Source organism: Lutra lutra, chromosome 7, assembly GCF_902655055.1.
Source record: "Lutra lutra chromosome 7, mLutLut1.2, whole genome shotgun sequence".
Lineage (NCBI taxonomy): Eukaryota > Metazoa > Chordata > Mammalia > Carnivora > Mustelidae > Lutra > Lutra lutra.
In genome coordinates, this window is record NC_062284.1 from 82,556,833 (window position 1) to 82,575,238 (window position 18,406).

Genomic DNA, 18,406 nt, shown 5'->3' on the forward strand with positions numbered 1-18,406 from the left:
GGTCTTCATGTTTGGTGTGCAGTAATATGTAAATTATCTTGCCAGCTGCATGGAGCAGTGTTTGTTTATTCTATTTCTTTTGGCACTTCACAGAACTGAATTTCTGCCAAAATGGGGCTGCTTCGGGGAGCACTAATGCTCCAGGAGGAAGTTTTGAAAGGAAACGCACATCATAAGTCTTCACTCTGTGAAGCAGCAAAATCAAAACAAACTTTCTGTTTACTAAAATATCGGTATTATGAATGTAAAATAATGTGTTTGTTAAAATATAATGAGCACGCTGCCCATCTCCAGGTTGCTCGGTGTACGTGGGTTTTGGAAATGAGGACACAATGCTGAGAAAGCTGATGCATTTTTATTCTTGGAGAGAAAGTAGGTGAAATGAAACAGACAGAGACAACATCTAGAAGTTTAAGGGGAAAAGAAATTTTTCAACATGCATATTAATCTCTGGAAACACATGGCATTTACATGCATTTAAATATGGACAGCTGTGGCGTTTAAGTGTTAAAAAATTTCATTAATGATGCATAGAGCTATCTACTTCTGTTGGCAGGCCTTTCAGTCTTCAATCTGACACTTCCTTTTTTATCCAGCAAGCTAATTTCCCCTCTTTTGTGAGTAGTAACTGTTTTCACACTACTGCTTACCCAGCAAGCCTCCTTATTGTTTCATGGTTAATTATCTTCTCCAGCTTCACCTTCCCCAGCGTAGGGAGCAGGACTGTTCCTCCCCAGCACTAATGAAAGCTGGGTTTTATGGGTGCACTGTGTAAATAAATGCAGGGTCTGATCAGGCAACATAATAAATGAGTTCCTAAAGTTTATGGAGTCACAGCTCATCTAGTGATTTTACTAAATAACGAGAGAAAATGATTAATTTGGTGGGAGGAGGGACTTTAAATTAGGAGAAAAAAATAACACTTTGTTACCTTGGTATGGAGCCTATCTGCAGATAAACATAAGGGATCTCTATTCCTCCAAGTGTTCTCCACGCTTCCTAATAGCAGCAATGATGTTTGCCAGGAGAATGTCTTGTGTAAAGGAGACCTTTGAAAAATATTGTTGATTTGGGAGGAGGTGGAGGTCACCTACCTTATATTTCCCTGATTGCTTGCTATTTATTAAGGGGAAAAGAAAAGCAGTCAAGGTTTATGTAGTTAACGTACGCTACGCTGTGCCCCGAGTGCAAACAAAGCAGAGATAAGTCACAAATGCTACCGTTGTCGAGTGCGTTGTCGAGTGCGTGGAGTAAGTAGTAAATTCAGCAGGTCTTGCCCAGGTAATTAGCTCCACTGGCGGGTCAGTGTCCTGCCTCCCTGGACGATAAACTCAGCATATTCTCTAAATTGCCAGCTTAAAGAATCCATATCTGAAGGGTTTGAGGCTTCTAGTTATTTTTGGTCATTTTTGCCTTTGCCTTGCAGAAGGATTTTAAGGGATTAAGGTGACCCTAAACCCCTAAGATTGCCTTTTTTTTTTTTTAATTTACAAAATGAACTCACATTTTGAGGTCATTTTCCCTCTAGAATGAAATTTACATGTCTTTGATTTGGGAATCTTTGATTCGGGTTACAGTTTGAATTAACGTCCTGACATGCAAAACTCTCAAGTGCCTCCTCCATGAGAGACCAGGACCAGAGCTTCTGTTGCAATCAAGATGGAGTTTCTAAATCTAATCGGATCTTAGGATCCTTAGTATTTCTCTCTTGAGATCGAAAAAGAAAATCCCCCCAGGGATTCTGTGGTTTTAACATGTCTAAGGATTCTAGGAATCAAAAGTATAAAATCTCAGGAAACTTACATCAAAGATGTTTATTACCTTATAGGAAAATTCATCCTGAAATTTCAAGCAGCTTTTCCAGCATCAAGTGTAACTTGTGTACTCTCCCATCACTTTTATGGAGGGAATAGTGACAACGCAAGGGAGGTGTTCTAGCAACTCTGAGAATGTTTAGCTCTCCCTAAGTCTGAACGCCGTTATCTTTAAAGGAGTCTATTAAAGGTATAAATCAAATGGAATAAAATCAGATAATAGAAACAAGGGTTAAGCCGTCATAAGAAAATGAATCATAGATGAGCTGCCTGTTAATCATCTTAAACCTTGGGCCAATCAGATGAAAAAGTCAGAAAAGCAAGATAAGTTTGATTGATTGGGAGGGAGAAGAGACTGAAATTGTATGTACCATTTTTGATAATCTGCTTTATCAAAATTGGCCAACATTTTAGTTTTAGGTTTTTTTTTTCCCTCTAAATGGTGCACTGTAGTCACAGTCTTAGAATTAAAAAAACAAAAACCAAACAAAACCTCCCACCGCTTATTTATCTGAGAGGAACAGACGATTAAGAACAATAATAACACCGTGTTGGCTTTTCATATGTACCTTGTTGAGAATGAAAAGACACACAATTATCTCAGCTAATATGTGCTTTGTAAAGGGCGTTATTTGGTATTTGGCTTTTCAGGCCGACCTCAGCATGTTGGCAAGGCCGTCCTTACACATTAAGCTACCTCAGGAGCATGCCATAAATCTCATGTTCTTAGATTTCAGTCTGAAGTTGGAGACCCAACTCTATGTCACAGAAAAGCCCATGTGCTGGAAAATTTCCACTAGTTGACAGCGCCTTTAACCCCCTCTTTACTATGAATATGCTCTGCAGGTTTAGAAAAAAAAATGTAGGCTTTTTATTAATGAGAGGTCCTTATCATAAAGGAGGGACAAGAGTCTATTTTCGCTAAGGCAAAGGTGAGGCAAAATTGATCTCCAGAGGCACAAAACTCCAATGTTCTGTCAGTCCTGACAGTCAAAAGGCAAACACCAAACAGCTGAAAGGATGCCAGCAAAATGAGGCCAGATATTACATTAGGGGGAAACACATTATTTACGAGACTTGGTATGTGGTTCTGTCACTGACTTCTAAATAGGTTTATCACGTGCTAGAATGTAGAAAATGCCACCATCTTATTGTGGTTGGGGTTTTATGACTTTATTGAAGTTATGTCTCTTCTGTACTTCCTTTTATTTGTTTCAGTTGTATATGATACTGAAGAGGTCAGATAAAGACATCCTTTTATTTAAAAACCTGTACCTAAGTTCTTTTTTGCTTGTTTGTTTCATTTTTAAGCCATTCTGAATTTAGTTACTTTCTTGAAACTCCAGAGAAAAATTTTCAGGAAAACAAAATAGTGACAAAGAAGAACAAGATACCTAATTTTCTCATTCACTCTGTTGTGAATATGATGAAAGTTTCAATATGTTTGCATATAAAGCAACAGTCAAGACAAAATGATTTATTTACCAATGGTAGCAGATGATTTTGTGAGTTACTTCCCATAAAACGTTCGGAGTTGGGTGGGGAGGGACCTTTTTCCTACAGTGGACACCTAACAGATATGAGTAATGATTTATACCATAATTAACATGCTTAAGGACAACATAGCTTGAAGCAAGGCATCTGACTATTGCCATGTAGCTTTAGTACTACCAACACTGAGACTACTGCACCTATGAGTTAGTTAGTAATTATGACAGTATCTAAATGTCTTTAATTGATTGGCACAAAGATACTGCTTCCTTTTTTTTTTTTAAGATTTTATTTATTTATTTATTTGACAGAGAGAGATCACAAGTACGAAGAGAGGCAGGCAGAGAGAGATGGGGGGGAAGCAGGCTACCCACCAAGCAGAGAGCCCGATGCAGGACTTGATCCCAGGACCCCAAGACCATGATCTGAGCCGAAGGCAGAGACTTAACCCACTGAGCCACCCAGGTGCCCCAAGGTACTGCTTCTTGATCTCAATAGCAGTCCTGGGGGGCCGGCTCTCCAGTGAAACTCAAGTTGTAGAAAAGAAAGAAAGCAATGCTTCTATTTCGTGGATCCTTCTTTCTTCTGTGGAATTCCTTCCTACAGCCTCAGGATCACCCTGCTTATTGAACCTTATTCATTCTTTGGCTTCCATGGTTTCTCCACTTCCATTCTCCTTTCAAGACTGATGCTGGAGGACACAAAAGGTGGTGAAGGGCACCTGGTAGGACAGGGCTCCCGACTTCAACAGCAATATTACTGGGGAACTAGGATTTCTTCAGGCTATTCTTTGGCATATACGATGCTCAATCCCGACCTTCCATCCTCTAGGACCTGCCTTCTCTAAGGTTACAAATGACTTTCTTCTTGCTAATTCAGTGGTCTTCCCTCACCTCCCATTCTTCTTATCTCTTCTACTCTTAAAACACTCTAAACCACCCACTGCTTTAAATCTCCCCTTCTCTTAGCTTCCATGATATTATACAGTCCTCCTTACATTTTCCTGCTGTTTGTTTCCTTTGCTGGTTGCTCTTCCCTCTTATGAAAGTACCCATAAAATTCTATCCCATCTGCCTTTGCTTCTTACTGTTCCCTCTTCTTGCAATGTCCCCCTCCCCCATACTTTCTCTTGATTTCCTTTCTCTTAAATGTAGCATATATACCCTTCAAAATAAAAGACAATAGCAGTGATGGCTAAACTCAAGGTGGGGAAGTCTATAGGGTGAAAAGAGGCAAGACAGAACTGTGAGACATCCTGTCATCTAAAAGGCAGCTGAAATGGATTTTATGAGGAGGCTTAGCATCAAAGTAATGAAAGGAGGAGAAAATTTCAAGAAAAATGGGAGTCAAATACTACAGAGGAATCCAGTAAAATAAGGTCAAAGGAGATTGGACCAGCCCAGCAAATAAGGGGTCTATTAATCCCACTCCTGTCTCCTCAAAAGAGCCTAATGCATCAAAACGAATGAAGTTGAGCTAAGAGAAGTACTACATACAGGATGCTCTTTTCTTCAGCATTTCTGACGATGATGAGCATGCACACAGACCAAACAAAGAGGGATGTAATAAAAAGATAATCTTTATTGGTAATATATGCACCAAAATATAAATGAATTCAGGTATATTATCTGTTGTAATATTTATAAGCAAGTTCCTTGAGAGAGTGATGAAGTCCTGTTATGTTTGATGGTATTACAGGCTCTGAAACTCAATGGGACTGAAGACTCCTGTTAGCTTGTTTGTTTATTTTATTTTATTTTTATATTTTAAAAGATTTTATTTGCTTGAGAGAGAGTACACACAAGTTGGGGAGAGGGCAGAGGGAGAGGGAGAAGCAGACTCCAATGTAGGGCTCGATCCCAGGATCCCAGGATCATGACCTGAGCCAAAGGTAGATGCTTAAGTGACTGAGCCACCCAGTTTTTTGTTTTTGTTTTTGTTTTTGTTTCCTTCTTTTAATTGGGGTAAAATTAGCATGACATAAAATTAATCATTTAAAGTGAGCAGTTCACTGGCATAGAGTACATTCCCATGTTGTGTAACCATCACTTCTAATTCCAAAACATTTTCTGAAGGAAACCCCACAGGTGTTGAACAACTGCTTCCCTTGTCCCTTCCTCCAGGCCCCTAGTGACCACCAATTTGTATTCTGTCTCTAGGGACTTACCTAGTCTGAAATTTCATATAAATGAAGCCATACAATATATGACTTTTTCTATGTGGCTTTTACTGAGCATAATGTTTCTGAGGATACTAGCTTTTTTAATTGAGAGGAGGCACCAGCTAGAAAGTCAGAAATTCTCTAGGGGATTTCACTGTGGCAGAATGTCACCTTTGGATCTTTCCCCAGATCTTTTGAAGAGGTCATGAGACCACAGCCCAGTCTTCATGCAATTCACGCAGGAAAGGTTTCTGAGAACCTGCTTTCTGCCAGGCACTGTTTCAGGTTCTGGGGCTCTTCTGGAAACAAGACAGACAGAGCCCCTGCCCTGATGGAGTTTACATCTGGGAAGAAAACCCCTGATTCTTAATATTGGACTCTCTTTTTTGTCCCTGGGCCCTGTTAAGAACTAAGGCAATTTTTTGCTATTATAAAACTCACTTTAAAACAACATCCAGTGGATTTTTCCTTTTCAACTATTTCAGAAATGTCTGTATAGTCAAGACTAGGAAATATGTCCATGTCAGCACTCATTTTAGTACAATTTGTAAGATGACTTTGGGTTTTACTTGTCTGTTTTGAGTTTCTGATCAGCTTTGTTATTGAAAAAGAGCATTCGCCAGAACAGTTTTTGATCATTAGTGTGAGATAGACTTTCAAAGCATTTTCTGAGCTGAGACAAGTTACTTTAACATTATTGTCAATCTGATAGATAGTGAGCAGGATTTGATTGCTCTCATGTGTCAGTTGTGATAGAATTTCACAGACAATGGACCTGCCTTTAAAAAAAAAAAAAAAAAAGATTATTTTCAGGGAGTAGAAAGTGCTTGAGTTATGGGCCTTGCTGAGGGCTGGGCAGGTGTCTTTTCTCCTCTGGTTATTCCTGAGAGATAAGCCCAGTCAGGACAGACAAAGACAACCTAGACCCTATTTATCGCACAATGGGAGTGAGTAAAGGGGCTAATTGATGTTTATTTCATTAAATTTCAATTTAATGCATGTGGTTGTGCTAAAGAGATTAGTCAGCCAACCACCAGTCTTCATGCAAACATAGTTATGGTTATTTAATTGTCAGCCCTGTCCCACTTCAGCAAAGGGAAGCTATGCTGATAGCTGCCAGTCATTGACGCCTACTGTGTGCCAACCTCCTGCCCTCTCCATAGGACTTAACATACATATTCTCTTTTGAAGCTCCCAACACTCCCTAAGGTAGATCCAATGTGCTGTGATTATCTTGGGTATACAAATGATAGAACTGAGGCCCATTAAATAATTGAACTAAGTCACTACTAACTGTTAAATAACTTGCCCAGGACCACAGAGCTAACATGTGAGAGAAGAGAGTCAGGATTCACACTCAGATCTATTTGAATTTCTGCCCTAAATCCCAAAATGATTGATAAGCATTTAGTGAACATCTTTGCTTTTCATCCTATTTCTTTTTTCATCTATATTTTTTCATGCTAACTCTGAATCTACCTCTGCCCAAAAAGAGGCAGATTACAACAAACTCCAGGTTCTCTTAAAAGCTGTCTTTCCATTTTCTGAAAACTAGCAATTTGTTATGGTTGTTGATGTTGTTTTTGTTTTTAAAAAATTTCTACCTAAGTCAAGTTTAGGAAAGCAATTTTGCATCTAATGCTCAGATACTCTGGTTTTAGATTTGGAGGGGGAGAAAAGAAAAAATAATTGCATCAGGAAAACAGAACAAATATATGAAAGTTGGAATTTCCCCTTCTTTAATTTAACTTCCCCACCCTGATCCATGTATGTAGTTTCTCTCTCCTGTCCATAACCTCAAACTTCCCCGTGGTCTGCTTTTTGCTCTACGGTAAATACACAGATCTTTACTCAATTACAGTTAATGATGTTTCTGTTTTTAATCATTTTTATTTATTTTTATGTTTTTGTTATATTCTACTTTTCTATAGATAAATCTCTATTCCCAGGACTTTGCAAGTGGTATTGCTTAATGAAGTCCTGGACCTGGAATAAACAGGAGGAACACAAAATGCAAGACCTCCTGATGGTTTTGCCCATTTCGAGCACCAGAAGTTTGACTGGATCATTCTTCATGCTGATCTTTTTGACCTTTAGTTTTTCAAAAGATGCAACTATATCATATCATATCATACCATATGTTGGGTTGTTTTATAGAATGTCGGGCTCCTTCATCCCCATACTTTAGCTGGTAATGTGTTTCTCCTCTCTTATAAAAACCCACTAAAATTTTAAGAAAATCCTAGAAATGCAATCCTGGGACACCTAATTCAATTACAGCCATACAAGTACAGGAAGAAGTTAATTCTGATGTACGTTACTTGCTACAGTTGGAATCTTGATTCTTTCATCATCATCATCATCATCTTTTCTCCAGCCTCTTTTACTTTCTCTGGATGTATTGTGGTGAAATAAATAACCTACTTCCAAGAACTAAAAACAAAACAACAACAACAAAAACCAACCACCAAAACCCAGCACCAATTAATCCACTTGTTTCTTGAGCAGATCTTGAAGGGGTCTGTGTATGTGTGTGCAATTATTTCTATAGAGCATTAGGTTTAGGACAAATTCTACACCAATGAAGCAAGTTTATGAATGAAAGAGCCTCACGCAAATTAATTTAACTCAGAATTATCGTTGGAATTGCAGTGTCTCTATTGGAACCTCATGAACTACTCACCATCCTTTTGGTTTCAGTCAAGTATTAGATTTTGTCTAAATCCATTTTTGATTTATCACGTTATCAAAGACAGGAATATTCGTGCCCTTTGAAAAAGTACTAGACAGTTTCTCTAGAAAAATAACAACAAATGGTTAATTAGCTTGAGCATTACTGGCTGCTGAGCTATCATCAAAGAGAGCATTCGACCAAATAATTTTCCTGCCAGTTACATCTCTCTATACACATATCATTTCTTTCAAGGATAACTTTTTAGTTATATAAATATCCCATGCCCTTCCTCTTGGAAACTTTCCATACTTACTTGCTCCCAGGGGAGGTTTTATGTTTGAGGTTAAATCTTGAGGAAATGGAGATTTTATTGAAAATGTTGACAGAATTTAATCCACAACAGAAGGGAGTGAATGAGGGCAGAACAAATCGCACTTCTTTAATATATAAAAATTTAAGTCCAAAGTCAATGATTTCCTAAAGGATCTTGTCAGATAGTCCCAGGAATTGACATATAAAAAATTTCAGCAATTACAATAAATTTAAGAGATCTATAGGAAGAGAGACTTAAGGAGGGGAAAGGACAATATTTTATCCTAAAGTTTCATCTTTTTCCTGTGGCAAATCTCCACCCCAACTACTAGTTGAGCAAAAGATTTGTTCTTTAAGGTGCTGCTGTAAGTTTTCCACTTCCTGAGGCTTGCACTTGTAAAGCCACAGAGGCATTTGGTCAGAAAATGACTGTGTCGCGGAAGACAAGTCCAAGTGACAGGCATCATTTGGGCTAAGCTCTTGACACACACCCAGATGGCACAATGCCTGCATCTGGTGTGAGCCCCTGGGTTTAGGACTCTCAGAGAAAATCCATGCTGCTAAATGTTGAAGCCAACCAGAGAGTTACAAAGAGAGCGTCTCGGAAAGACTAGTTCAATTATTTATTAGCACTCTCAGAGTCCGGTGTCAGGCAAGATAGTATTTGAAATTAATACACTATTTGATTAGACTGATTGATTGTTTCTACAGCTGAAGATTTTAACATTCACTAGCCATACTAACTGGTCATTAGTGCTTCCTTTATCAGCAAGCAAAGAATAAACAGAAATCCTAATAAAAATTCATCACAGTGAATGTACTCCATACCTAAGTGAGTATGATGACTGCCAGTGTTCTAGATGAACTGCTCTAACATTGGCAGCATGAAAGGTTTCTGTCACAAAATATAAAAATGTCCCTTAATTAATGTTTACTTTGTAACTGGACTCTTTTAAACTTAAGTAGGCTATACAGATAATCTCTTACATATCCAGTATAATAAAGTGCTAATGGGTATTTTACACTTAATGAGGTTCTGTGGTATCCTTTAACTACTAGTGCCAGGAAAGACTGAGGGTTTCTTAGGGAAGTTTTGTGAATGTGTTCCTGGAGAAGCCTTTCCCCACCCCCTACTGAGGAATAAAAGCATCATGGCCTGTTTTTCAACCAGACCCTTAAGATAATTCTGAATTGTAATGCAAATACGCTGACCTATTATACTGTGTGACATCTCTTTCTCCCTACCAGGTCATGAATCCCTTATGGTTTTTAGGACAAATTGAAAGGAATGATAAGGAGGGAGGGTAGGCAGAGAGAACCCTTTATGAATTGACTCAAGGCCACTCTCGAGCAATACTGCATGGACTAAGAGTTAGAGCTACCTAATATTGACTGCCTCCTTGGTTCTTCACAAGCATTAGCTCAGTAGTATTCAGAATTATCTCAAAAGACCGATAATGCTAGCCCCCTTCACAAGTGATGTGAAGAGATCAGCACTCAGAAAGGTTAAGCAACTTGTTCAAAGCTGGTAGGTGGCAAGGTCAGCATTTCAACCACTTGGCACTGTTCTAGAGCCATGCTTATCTGTTTGACTACCCTGCATAAACAGAAGCTGAGCTACAGAATTCTGAGTTTCTGTCTGTAGGTGAGCCTGTCAGGGCCTGCATACCTGTATCACCTCTCTTGGTTCTGGCATGAATCTGGACAGCTGGGCAGCAAGTGAGGATGGTGAGGGAATCTGGACAGAGTCCAGGAGCCCATTCACCCATGATGTCCCAGATTAATGTGTCAAGCTCTACCTAAACCAAGTTAAAGCCAGGACATCCAAGGAAAGATCAAGGATCCCAACTGTGCTGGCAGAATGAAATGTAAGAGAATCTGGGCTGAGTCAAACTTGAGAGTCAGGAAGTCTTCAGATATTTGTTATTCTAGGTCTGGAGGGGAGGGTTCCTGCTTTTAATAAGTAGGGGCAGGACTGGAAATAGTGAGGCAAGTTCATAAGATCGAAGTAGAATTTCTGTCATAGGAAGAGACTGGGGGAAGGAAGAGAGAGAGAGAGAGACTAAGAGAACCGGGGCTCAAGACTCAGGGTCCAATTGCATGTAGGTGAGAAAACCAGTCAAGTGTTGTCTATCTTGGGTCTATTTGGGAACAGGGCCAAATTCTGCAAGGGAAGGCAGAAGAAAAGATGGACAAACAAGGGTCTCTGGCCATGAGTGTCTCTACAGGTGGTTACAAGCCTATTCTATTTCCCCATGGCAAAAGCTGCTTCAAGTGGAAAACCCAAGCATAGAGAAGAGGGGGTCTGCCACCTGTGGCTGCAAATGGTATTCCACTGTGGACTGCAGGACTAAGAGTATCAGAGCGAATATGCCTTCAAGATGTCACAGACTGTATTCTTTCTACCTTCATTTACCTCACAGTTTTATCTTCATCCAATCCCAGGTTAAAAATGTAGAAGAATCGGGGCACCTGGGTGGCTCAGTGGGTTGAAGCCTCTGCCTTTGGCTGGGGTCGTCGTCCCAGGGTCCTGGGATCGAGCCCTGCATCGGGCTCTCTGCTCAGTGGGGAGTCTGCTTCCCTTCCTCTCTCTGCCTGCCTCTCTGCCTACTTGTGATCTCTGTCTGTCAAATAAATAAATAAATAAATGTAGAAGAATCGAAAGGAAATGGTTTATTCCAAAAATTACAACTTGACTCTAATAATCTTACATTTTAATCTATGTTATTGCCTTCAGTGACAAATTACTATTGATAGAAAAACCCATTTCAATAATTTTGGATGTTATTCCAGAGGAGAATAGAGCTGATAATTATGCTATCTTTCAAATCCATGCTTGGGGCAAATTTCTTTCCTGACTCTTTTTTTTTTTTTTTTTTCTTTCCTGACTCTTCCAAGAGATTTTGAATGGATAAAATGTTCATGCTTGTGTTCCCTAATTCTTCTTCTTCTTCTTCTTCTTCTTCTTTTTCTCCTCCTCCTATGTAGGAGACTTTGAATGTGATTGATCCTGGCTTGATGGACCTAAATGGGACGAGTGAGGATGCCCTAGAATGGGATGAAACTGACATAAGCAACAAGTTAATTAGTTTGAATGAAGACTCAAATGATCTTGATCAAGAACCCCAACCTGTCATGCCTTCCTTAAAGCTTGAAGAGATAGGTAATGAGGACCCTGGTTATGAAGAAGAGGCAGGTGACCATGGGGGATCTCAGTATGCCTCAAGTATCACTGCCCCCTCCAGTCCACACATTTACCAAGTGTACAGCCTCCACAATGTGGAACTCTATGAGGACAGCCACATGCCATTTCTGAAAAACAATCCGAAGTTCACCAGTGTGGCGCAGCCTAGTGTTTTAACAAAGAGTCTCAGTAAAGACTCTTCATTTTCATCCACCAAATCTTTGCCGGACCTCGTCGGAGGTTCCAATTTGGTGAAGCCCTGCCCGTGCCATGGAGGCGACATGAGCCAGAATTCAGGCAGTGAGAGTGGAATCATGAGTGAAGGGGACACTGAAACCACCACCAACTCAGAAATGTGCTTGCTCAATGTGGTGGATGGGTCCCCAAGTAACCCTGAAACTGAACATCTGGACCCACAAATGGGAGATGCAGTTAATGTGTTAAAGCAGAAATTCAAAGATGAGGAGGAACACATTAAGCTTCCAAACAGCTCTCAGTCATCCATTTCACCAGTGAGTTGTGTAAATGGAAAAGTTGGAGATTTAAACAGTGTTACCAAATATACCCCTGATTGTTTGGGAGAAGAATTACAAGGAAAACATGATGTGTTTACATTTTATGATTACTCGTACCTCCAAGGCTCAAAACTCAAATTACCAATGATAATGAAACAGTCACAAAGTGAAAAGGCACATGTGGAGGATCCCCTGCTTCATGGTTTTTATTTTGATAAAAAGTCCTGCAAATCTAAACATCAGGCTACAGAGTTACAGCCAGATGCACCTCCCCATGAAAGGCTTTTGGCAAGTGCATCCCATGAAATGGATCGAAGTTCATATAAAAGTGGTAATGGAGAGAAGACATTCACTGGCATGCAGAATGGCAGACAGCTCTCCCTGTTATCCCACAGCTCATCTATTGAGTCCCTTTCTCCAGGGGGTGATTTATTTGGGTTGGGCATCCTTAAAAATGGCAGTGACAGCCTCCAGCGAAGCACCTCTTTGGAAAGTTGGTTGACATCCTATAAAAGCAACGAGGATCTTTTTAGCTGTCACAGCTCTGGGGACATAAGCGTGAGCAGTGGCTCAGTTGGTGAACTGAGTAAAAGGACACTCGATCTCCTGAATCGTTTGGAGAATATCCAGAGCCCTTCAGAGCAAAAGATAAAACGAAGTGTCTCTGATATGACTCTCCAAAGCAGTTCCCAAAAGATGTCCTTTACTGGCCAGCTGTCATTGGACATAGCATCTTCTATCAATGAAGACTCGCCAGCATCTCTTACAGAACTAAGTAGCAGCGATGAGCTCTCTCTTTGCTCAGAGGATATTGTATTACACAAGAACAAGATCCCAGAATCAAATGCATCATTCAGGAAGCGCCTGACTCGGTCGGTGGCTGATGAAAGCGACGTCAATGTCAGCATGATTGTTAATGTCTCTTGTACCTCTGCTTGCACTGATGATGAAGATGACAGCGACCTCCTTTCTAGCTCTACCCTCACCTTGACAGAAGAAGAGCTATGCATCAAAGATGAGGATGACGACTCCAGTATTGCAACAGATGATGAAATTTATGAAGAATGCAACTTAATGTCAGGATTGGACTATATAAAGAATGAACTGCAGACCTGGATCAGACCAAAGCTTTCCTTGACAAAAGATAAGAGAAGGTGTAATCTCAGTGATGAAATAAAGGGCAGTAAGGATGTCAGTAGTAGTGAGATGACCAATCCCTCTGATACCCTGAACATCGAGGCTCTACTTAACAGCTCCATCAAATGTCTCTCCGAAAGTAATGGAAACGGCAAGAATTTATCCCACACTCATGAGTTAGGGACAAAGGGTGAAAATAAGAAAAATATTTTCAAAGTCAATAAAGACCCATACGTGGCTGACATGGAAAATGGCAATATTGAAAGCACGCCAGAAGGGCAGAAAGATGAACAGAATGGGATCTCGAAGGAATCGGAAAGTCTCGGTACAACTGGGAAGAAGAATTCAGACAGTGAGCATTGTAAGTGTAAAGTATTTATGGATAGCTCAGATGATGCAAATATTGCTGGAAATGAATTTGTTCCCCAAGCTGTTAGACACCGTCCAAAGAAATGTCAAAACCACCACCATTTTGAAAATCCAACAACTGCTTCTACTCCCACTGAGAAGTCTTGCCCAGAGCTGCCTTCAGAAGCTAGAGTTACCAGTAGGCAGGATTCTGATATACTGAAATCTTCATCTAATGATGCACCAAGCGTGGCTGGAAAATCTGCTCGATGCTGCCTAGCACTTGAACAAAATGAAACAGAGGAGAACGTTTCTGTCAGTGACAACATTTCCTGTTGTGACTGCGAGCCAGATGTTTCCCATCAAAAAGATGCTGAGGATTGTTCCGTACACGACTTTGTTAAGGAAATCATTGACATGGCTTCAACGGCCCTAAAAAGTAAATCTCAACCTGAAAATGAGGCAGCTGCTCCTACCTCGTTAACTCAGATCAAGGAGAAGGTGTTGGAACATTCTCACCGGCCCATCCAGCTGAGAAAAGGGGACTTTTATTCCTACTTATCTCTCTCCTCTCATGACAGTGATTGTGGGGAGGTCACCAGTTACGTGGAAGAGAAGAGTAACACTCCAGTGCCACCGGACATGACCGACTCTGGCTTAGAGGACAAGGAGGAACCTGAATGCTTCTTTGAGGCCTGTGTTGATGATGACCTGGATGGAGATGAGACCTGCCTTTCCGGCCCTCCTCCAGACGAACCTGCTGTTTCCGGTGAGGCTGCTGTGCCCCAACAAACAGCAGCTGAGTCCCCTGAGTTTAGCGATACATCTCTCTTGGCTGAGGAGGCAGACATGGTGGCTCTTTCAGGTCCTCCCCATCAGGAAGTATCTGATGTCGGAAAGGAAGCGGATGGTTTACCCCAAGCTACGATCTGTGGGGAAAGCTCAGAGCTAACCACTTCAAGGCTGGGCAGTGAAAAGGAAAGTTCAGAAAACACAGGTGAATCAGGAATGCCAGAAGAACATAATGCTGCTTCAGCCAAATCTGGAGTCCCAGAACTCTCCTCAAAGGCAAAGCAGCCAAAAGACAAGGCTGCTTTGCATCCCAACTCCAAAACTTTAACCTGTGAAGAAAACCTTCTAAATCTTCATGAAGAACAACATAAAAATATGCATAGGTAGAATGCAACCCTCTCCACGCATGAAAATCATCTCATTGAAAGGTATGTATGCTCCTCATGTTTTAATATATATTATTAATATATTTTAACATATATTTAATATATATCTATATATACTTCAACTATGAGTTTGAGTCAACAATGCCATGATAGGAGAGAATACTAGTCAGAATGACTGGTCATTGCACACATTTATCAGAATAACACATTTGGGTGGAAGAAACATTCCCAACAATGCAAGTAACTGTGAGGCAAAAGGGAGAGAGATGGTTACAAATGACATTTTTAGTGATATTATTTTTATTACATAATTCTGGCAAGAAGAATACTAAATTTGAGGAAGTAGCCAGATAATTTAGGACCTCACATCCTGCCACTGAGGGAGGAAAAAAAAATTCTCCCAATTGCAGTTATACCCTCTGATCAAAATGCATGCCAAGTGACAATGCCCCCCCACTTCAGTTTCCTGCACACAGAGCAGCCCACTCCCTCAGGTGCCTGGAAATGAACAATGATTAGGTTAAAGGCTGCATCTCCTGATCTGGGCCTCCCTTTTATGCTTCTGTCTAATGCAACTATCATCACATTTGTTTCCCCAGTGGAAGGCTGTGCTGTCACAGCTCCTAATCATGGCCAAGGCCAAGGACTCAAACAGGAGGGGAAAGTTGATGTTAGGGAAGAGGCTCCTGTTTATCCACACACAGACCGAGAACAGGCGCAGAAAGCAAACGCAGAGCGAATACATGACAGGTTAATGGCGTTTCGATAAAAACAGAATTTTTTGAATTTTGCCTGAAGGTGACAGGCTGATTTCCATCAAAATTTTTAAGAAAGTCATTCCACTCTTCATATTTAATAAGACAGCTATTGATTGATAATTCTGAGATGATGGTATAGCTCAAAAAGTGACATGAAAATTCAGTTATTTTCCATTTCTGAGCCCCAGTGATGAATACACTTTCTCAGTCAAGTCTAAAGAAGAAAATTTGAGCTTTTGAATGTGAGAGTTGTATTTCACCAAAGTGTGATGTGCCAAATGCCATCTCCACCCCCCACTCCAGAAGCTTAATGCTGTAACCTAAACTCGTGCTATAGGAAATGAATTACAGAAGCAATCTACCCTAATTTGTTAACTTATTCAAATAACAGTTATTATACTTAACTATGCTAAAGATTATCTTTTTTGTGGCAGATTGTTTATTTTTTGATGAGCCTAATTACTGATTTTCTAAAAGTAATTTACATTTATTACAAATACATCTTTTTAAAATGTGACAGATAAATGTTGTTCCCATAATGTATTATGAAAAAAGTTACTATTTAAAAACACATTATTTAATTTGAAAGATGAATGGCAAACATCATTATTTTTTTCCTGCAACACCTGTGCCCTAAGCTCATTAAAATGTGTGATTCTGTGTAGAGCTGCTAGAAATGGGGAGGGGGGGAATATATACCATATATATACCCTAAAAATAAACTCCGTATGCAAAATTGAAGAAAGACATCCTACCTACTAATATAGATCAACTAATTTTCTGTGTTTCAGACTCCATTTACAATTGGCCAGAAGTGAGGACAAAAGTAGGAGAGAGAGAAATGTATTTTCTGTGAAACATGTCCACCCCATAATCACATTCTCCATCAGTATGCAGTAAAGCTGACCATTAAGGGAGAGTCACTGCAATTCTAGAAGCTGCTTCTAAACAAGTTCTATTAGTACCAATTGTTACCGCTGGCTCGGCCAAGCCCCGCAGAAGGGCTGGTGGAGCCCGGCTGATTTTTGTTTTCTGCAAGGGGATAGAGGCTTGAAAGCAACATCCCTCAGAGCAAGATGTTGTGTGACCGGGACCCTGAAGTCACCGGTCATGTGGAGAGCCAGAGTTCCAGCAGCACTGGCCTTGGAGAAGCCCCTGGATCGCACCCTCCCTTTTAGATACTTTGGGAGTTTTCGGTCTATGACGTAGCTGGAGAGTGGAAATGGGAATAATAAGCAGATCCATCTTTGGACTTGGGCAAGTGAATGTGCTGTGCTGTTGGGTGGGCGCAGCTCTCACATTTCACAGGCACGACAATGCAAAGACACAGCTGGCCTACCTGCCAGTCAGCGATATTTTGTGGAGCCCCCGAGATGTGGTTCCTGGCTCTATCTCAGACAATGGGAGACGCAGCCAGATTTTCCTTCTGCAGAACTGACATGGCCCCAAGTGACTTGTGATCAGCCAGGGGCCATTTCCATAGTCATATCCACTGGTCCTATTCAGTTTTTTTCCGTGTCACATACCCCAAATATCTGGATGCCTACATTATTCCCCCGTCATTAGCACTGGGTACCTGGACATAGATATTTACATTTTGTTAAAATACTACCAACCAGGACAAGTTATTTAATCGCAAAAGACTGACATGCCTTTGGTGTTAAATATCAGGAATCCTTAATAAAGTTATTTGGTAGGTATGAGACTTCGTGTCTATAAGAGCTTAACTCTTGTCATTGTTCTTCCTACAAGATTCAAAGGAGGGAAAAAAAAAAGCTCTACTTTTTAAAGCGATTTCAAAACCATCAGTTGGAGTGCTCTATCAGCACATTCAATTTGCTGGGCCCTTTTTTTCCCCCCCAGAAATAAGTTCTCAGATGATGAAGGTATGTCATCTGGAAAGAGCTACAACTTAGAACAGCAGCTACAGTCTACATCTGTACCAAGAATTTTTTTCAAAAAGGTTTTGAGGTTATTCATTTACTGTTCTAATTAAAAACCCACTGACGCTGTTGAAGTTTTAAACATGGTCTCACACAGGATGCATCTACACTGATTTCTAGGCACACTGCTGTGCTTTTCACTATTTTCATTTCTGTGCCATGTTTCTACCAAAATAGAGAGGTCAGTTACAGCAAATCACATCAAAGAAAAGGTAACTGGATAGATCCAGAAATTTCTGCTTCATTTGGAGGAAGCACATAATGTATGTCTGGAGTGCCTCCTAGGACCTGCCTAAGAGATGTACTTTGCACTAATCTTTTTGCTGTATTCTGACAGTTATTTCTTCATAATCCTCATCATAAGCCTCTGATCTTTGGTGAATGATTTAACCGTAAACTTCAGGCTGGATAAATCCTGTGGTATAAAAATCTCACTCATCACATTTAGCCAGTGTGTACTTTTTTTTTTCTTTTTGATTTACTCTGGTTTTCAGTTTTGTTTTGCTGTGTATGGTGTGTGTGTGTGTGTGTGTTGGAGGGGCTGTATTTAGGATGCATGAATTTCCTTCAGAACTTTTTACTCCATTGCTTTTCCTGTCTTATTGGTCTGCAGATGTGATTGTGGGTAGCTCATCGATTTTAGATTTTCAGCAATTACTTGTATTTTTGAATGCTTCAGTATACACATACCCAGTAAAATTGCTCCTACTCAGTCATTACAAATTGAGAAAACTTTAAGAGCAAACATTTCTCATGTATACGATGTAAATTCTTATTCCGTTAGTTGGATTGACACTAAGTGTTTAATATGATCCAAACCTGGCCCAGCAGGCTTAAGAAACTATTCTTGGTGATAGTGTATTAATTTTTTGCTAAACGATGCAAGTAGAT

At 40.2% G+C, this 18,406-nt stretch overlaps 1 protein-coding gene across 2 annotated transcripts in view; it reads left to right on the forward strand.

The window, feature by feature from the left end:
- The window catches only part of AKAP6 (A-kinase anchoring protein 6), a 542,654-nt gene that overhangs the window by 518,092 nt on the left and 6,156 nt on the right, over window positions 1–18,406 (forward strand). For both annotated transcript variants that reach the window (XM_047736848.1, XM_047736849.1), the window contains one exon: window positions 11,441–14,856. In XM_047736848.1, the coding sequence (XP_047592804.1) occupies window positions 11,441–14,815 (3,375 nt within the window). In that variant the 3' untranslated portion in view covers window positions 14,816–14,856. The remainder of the gene's footprint in view (window positions 1–11,440; window positions 14,857–18,406) is intronic.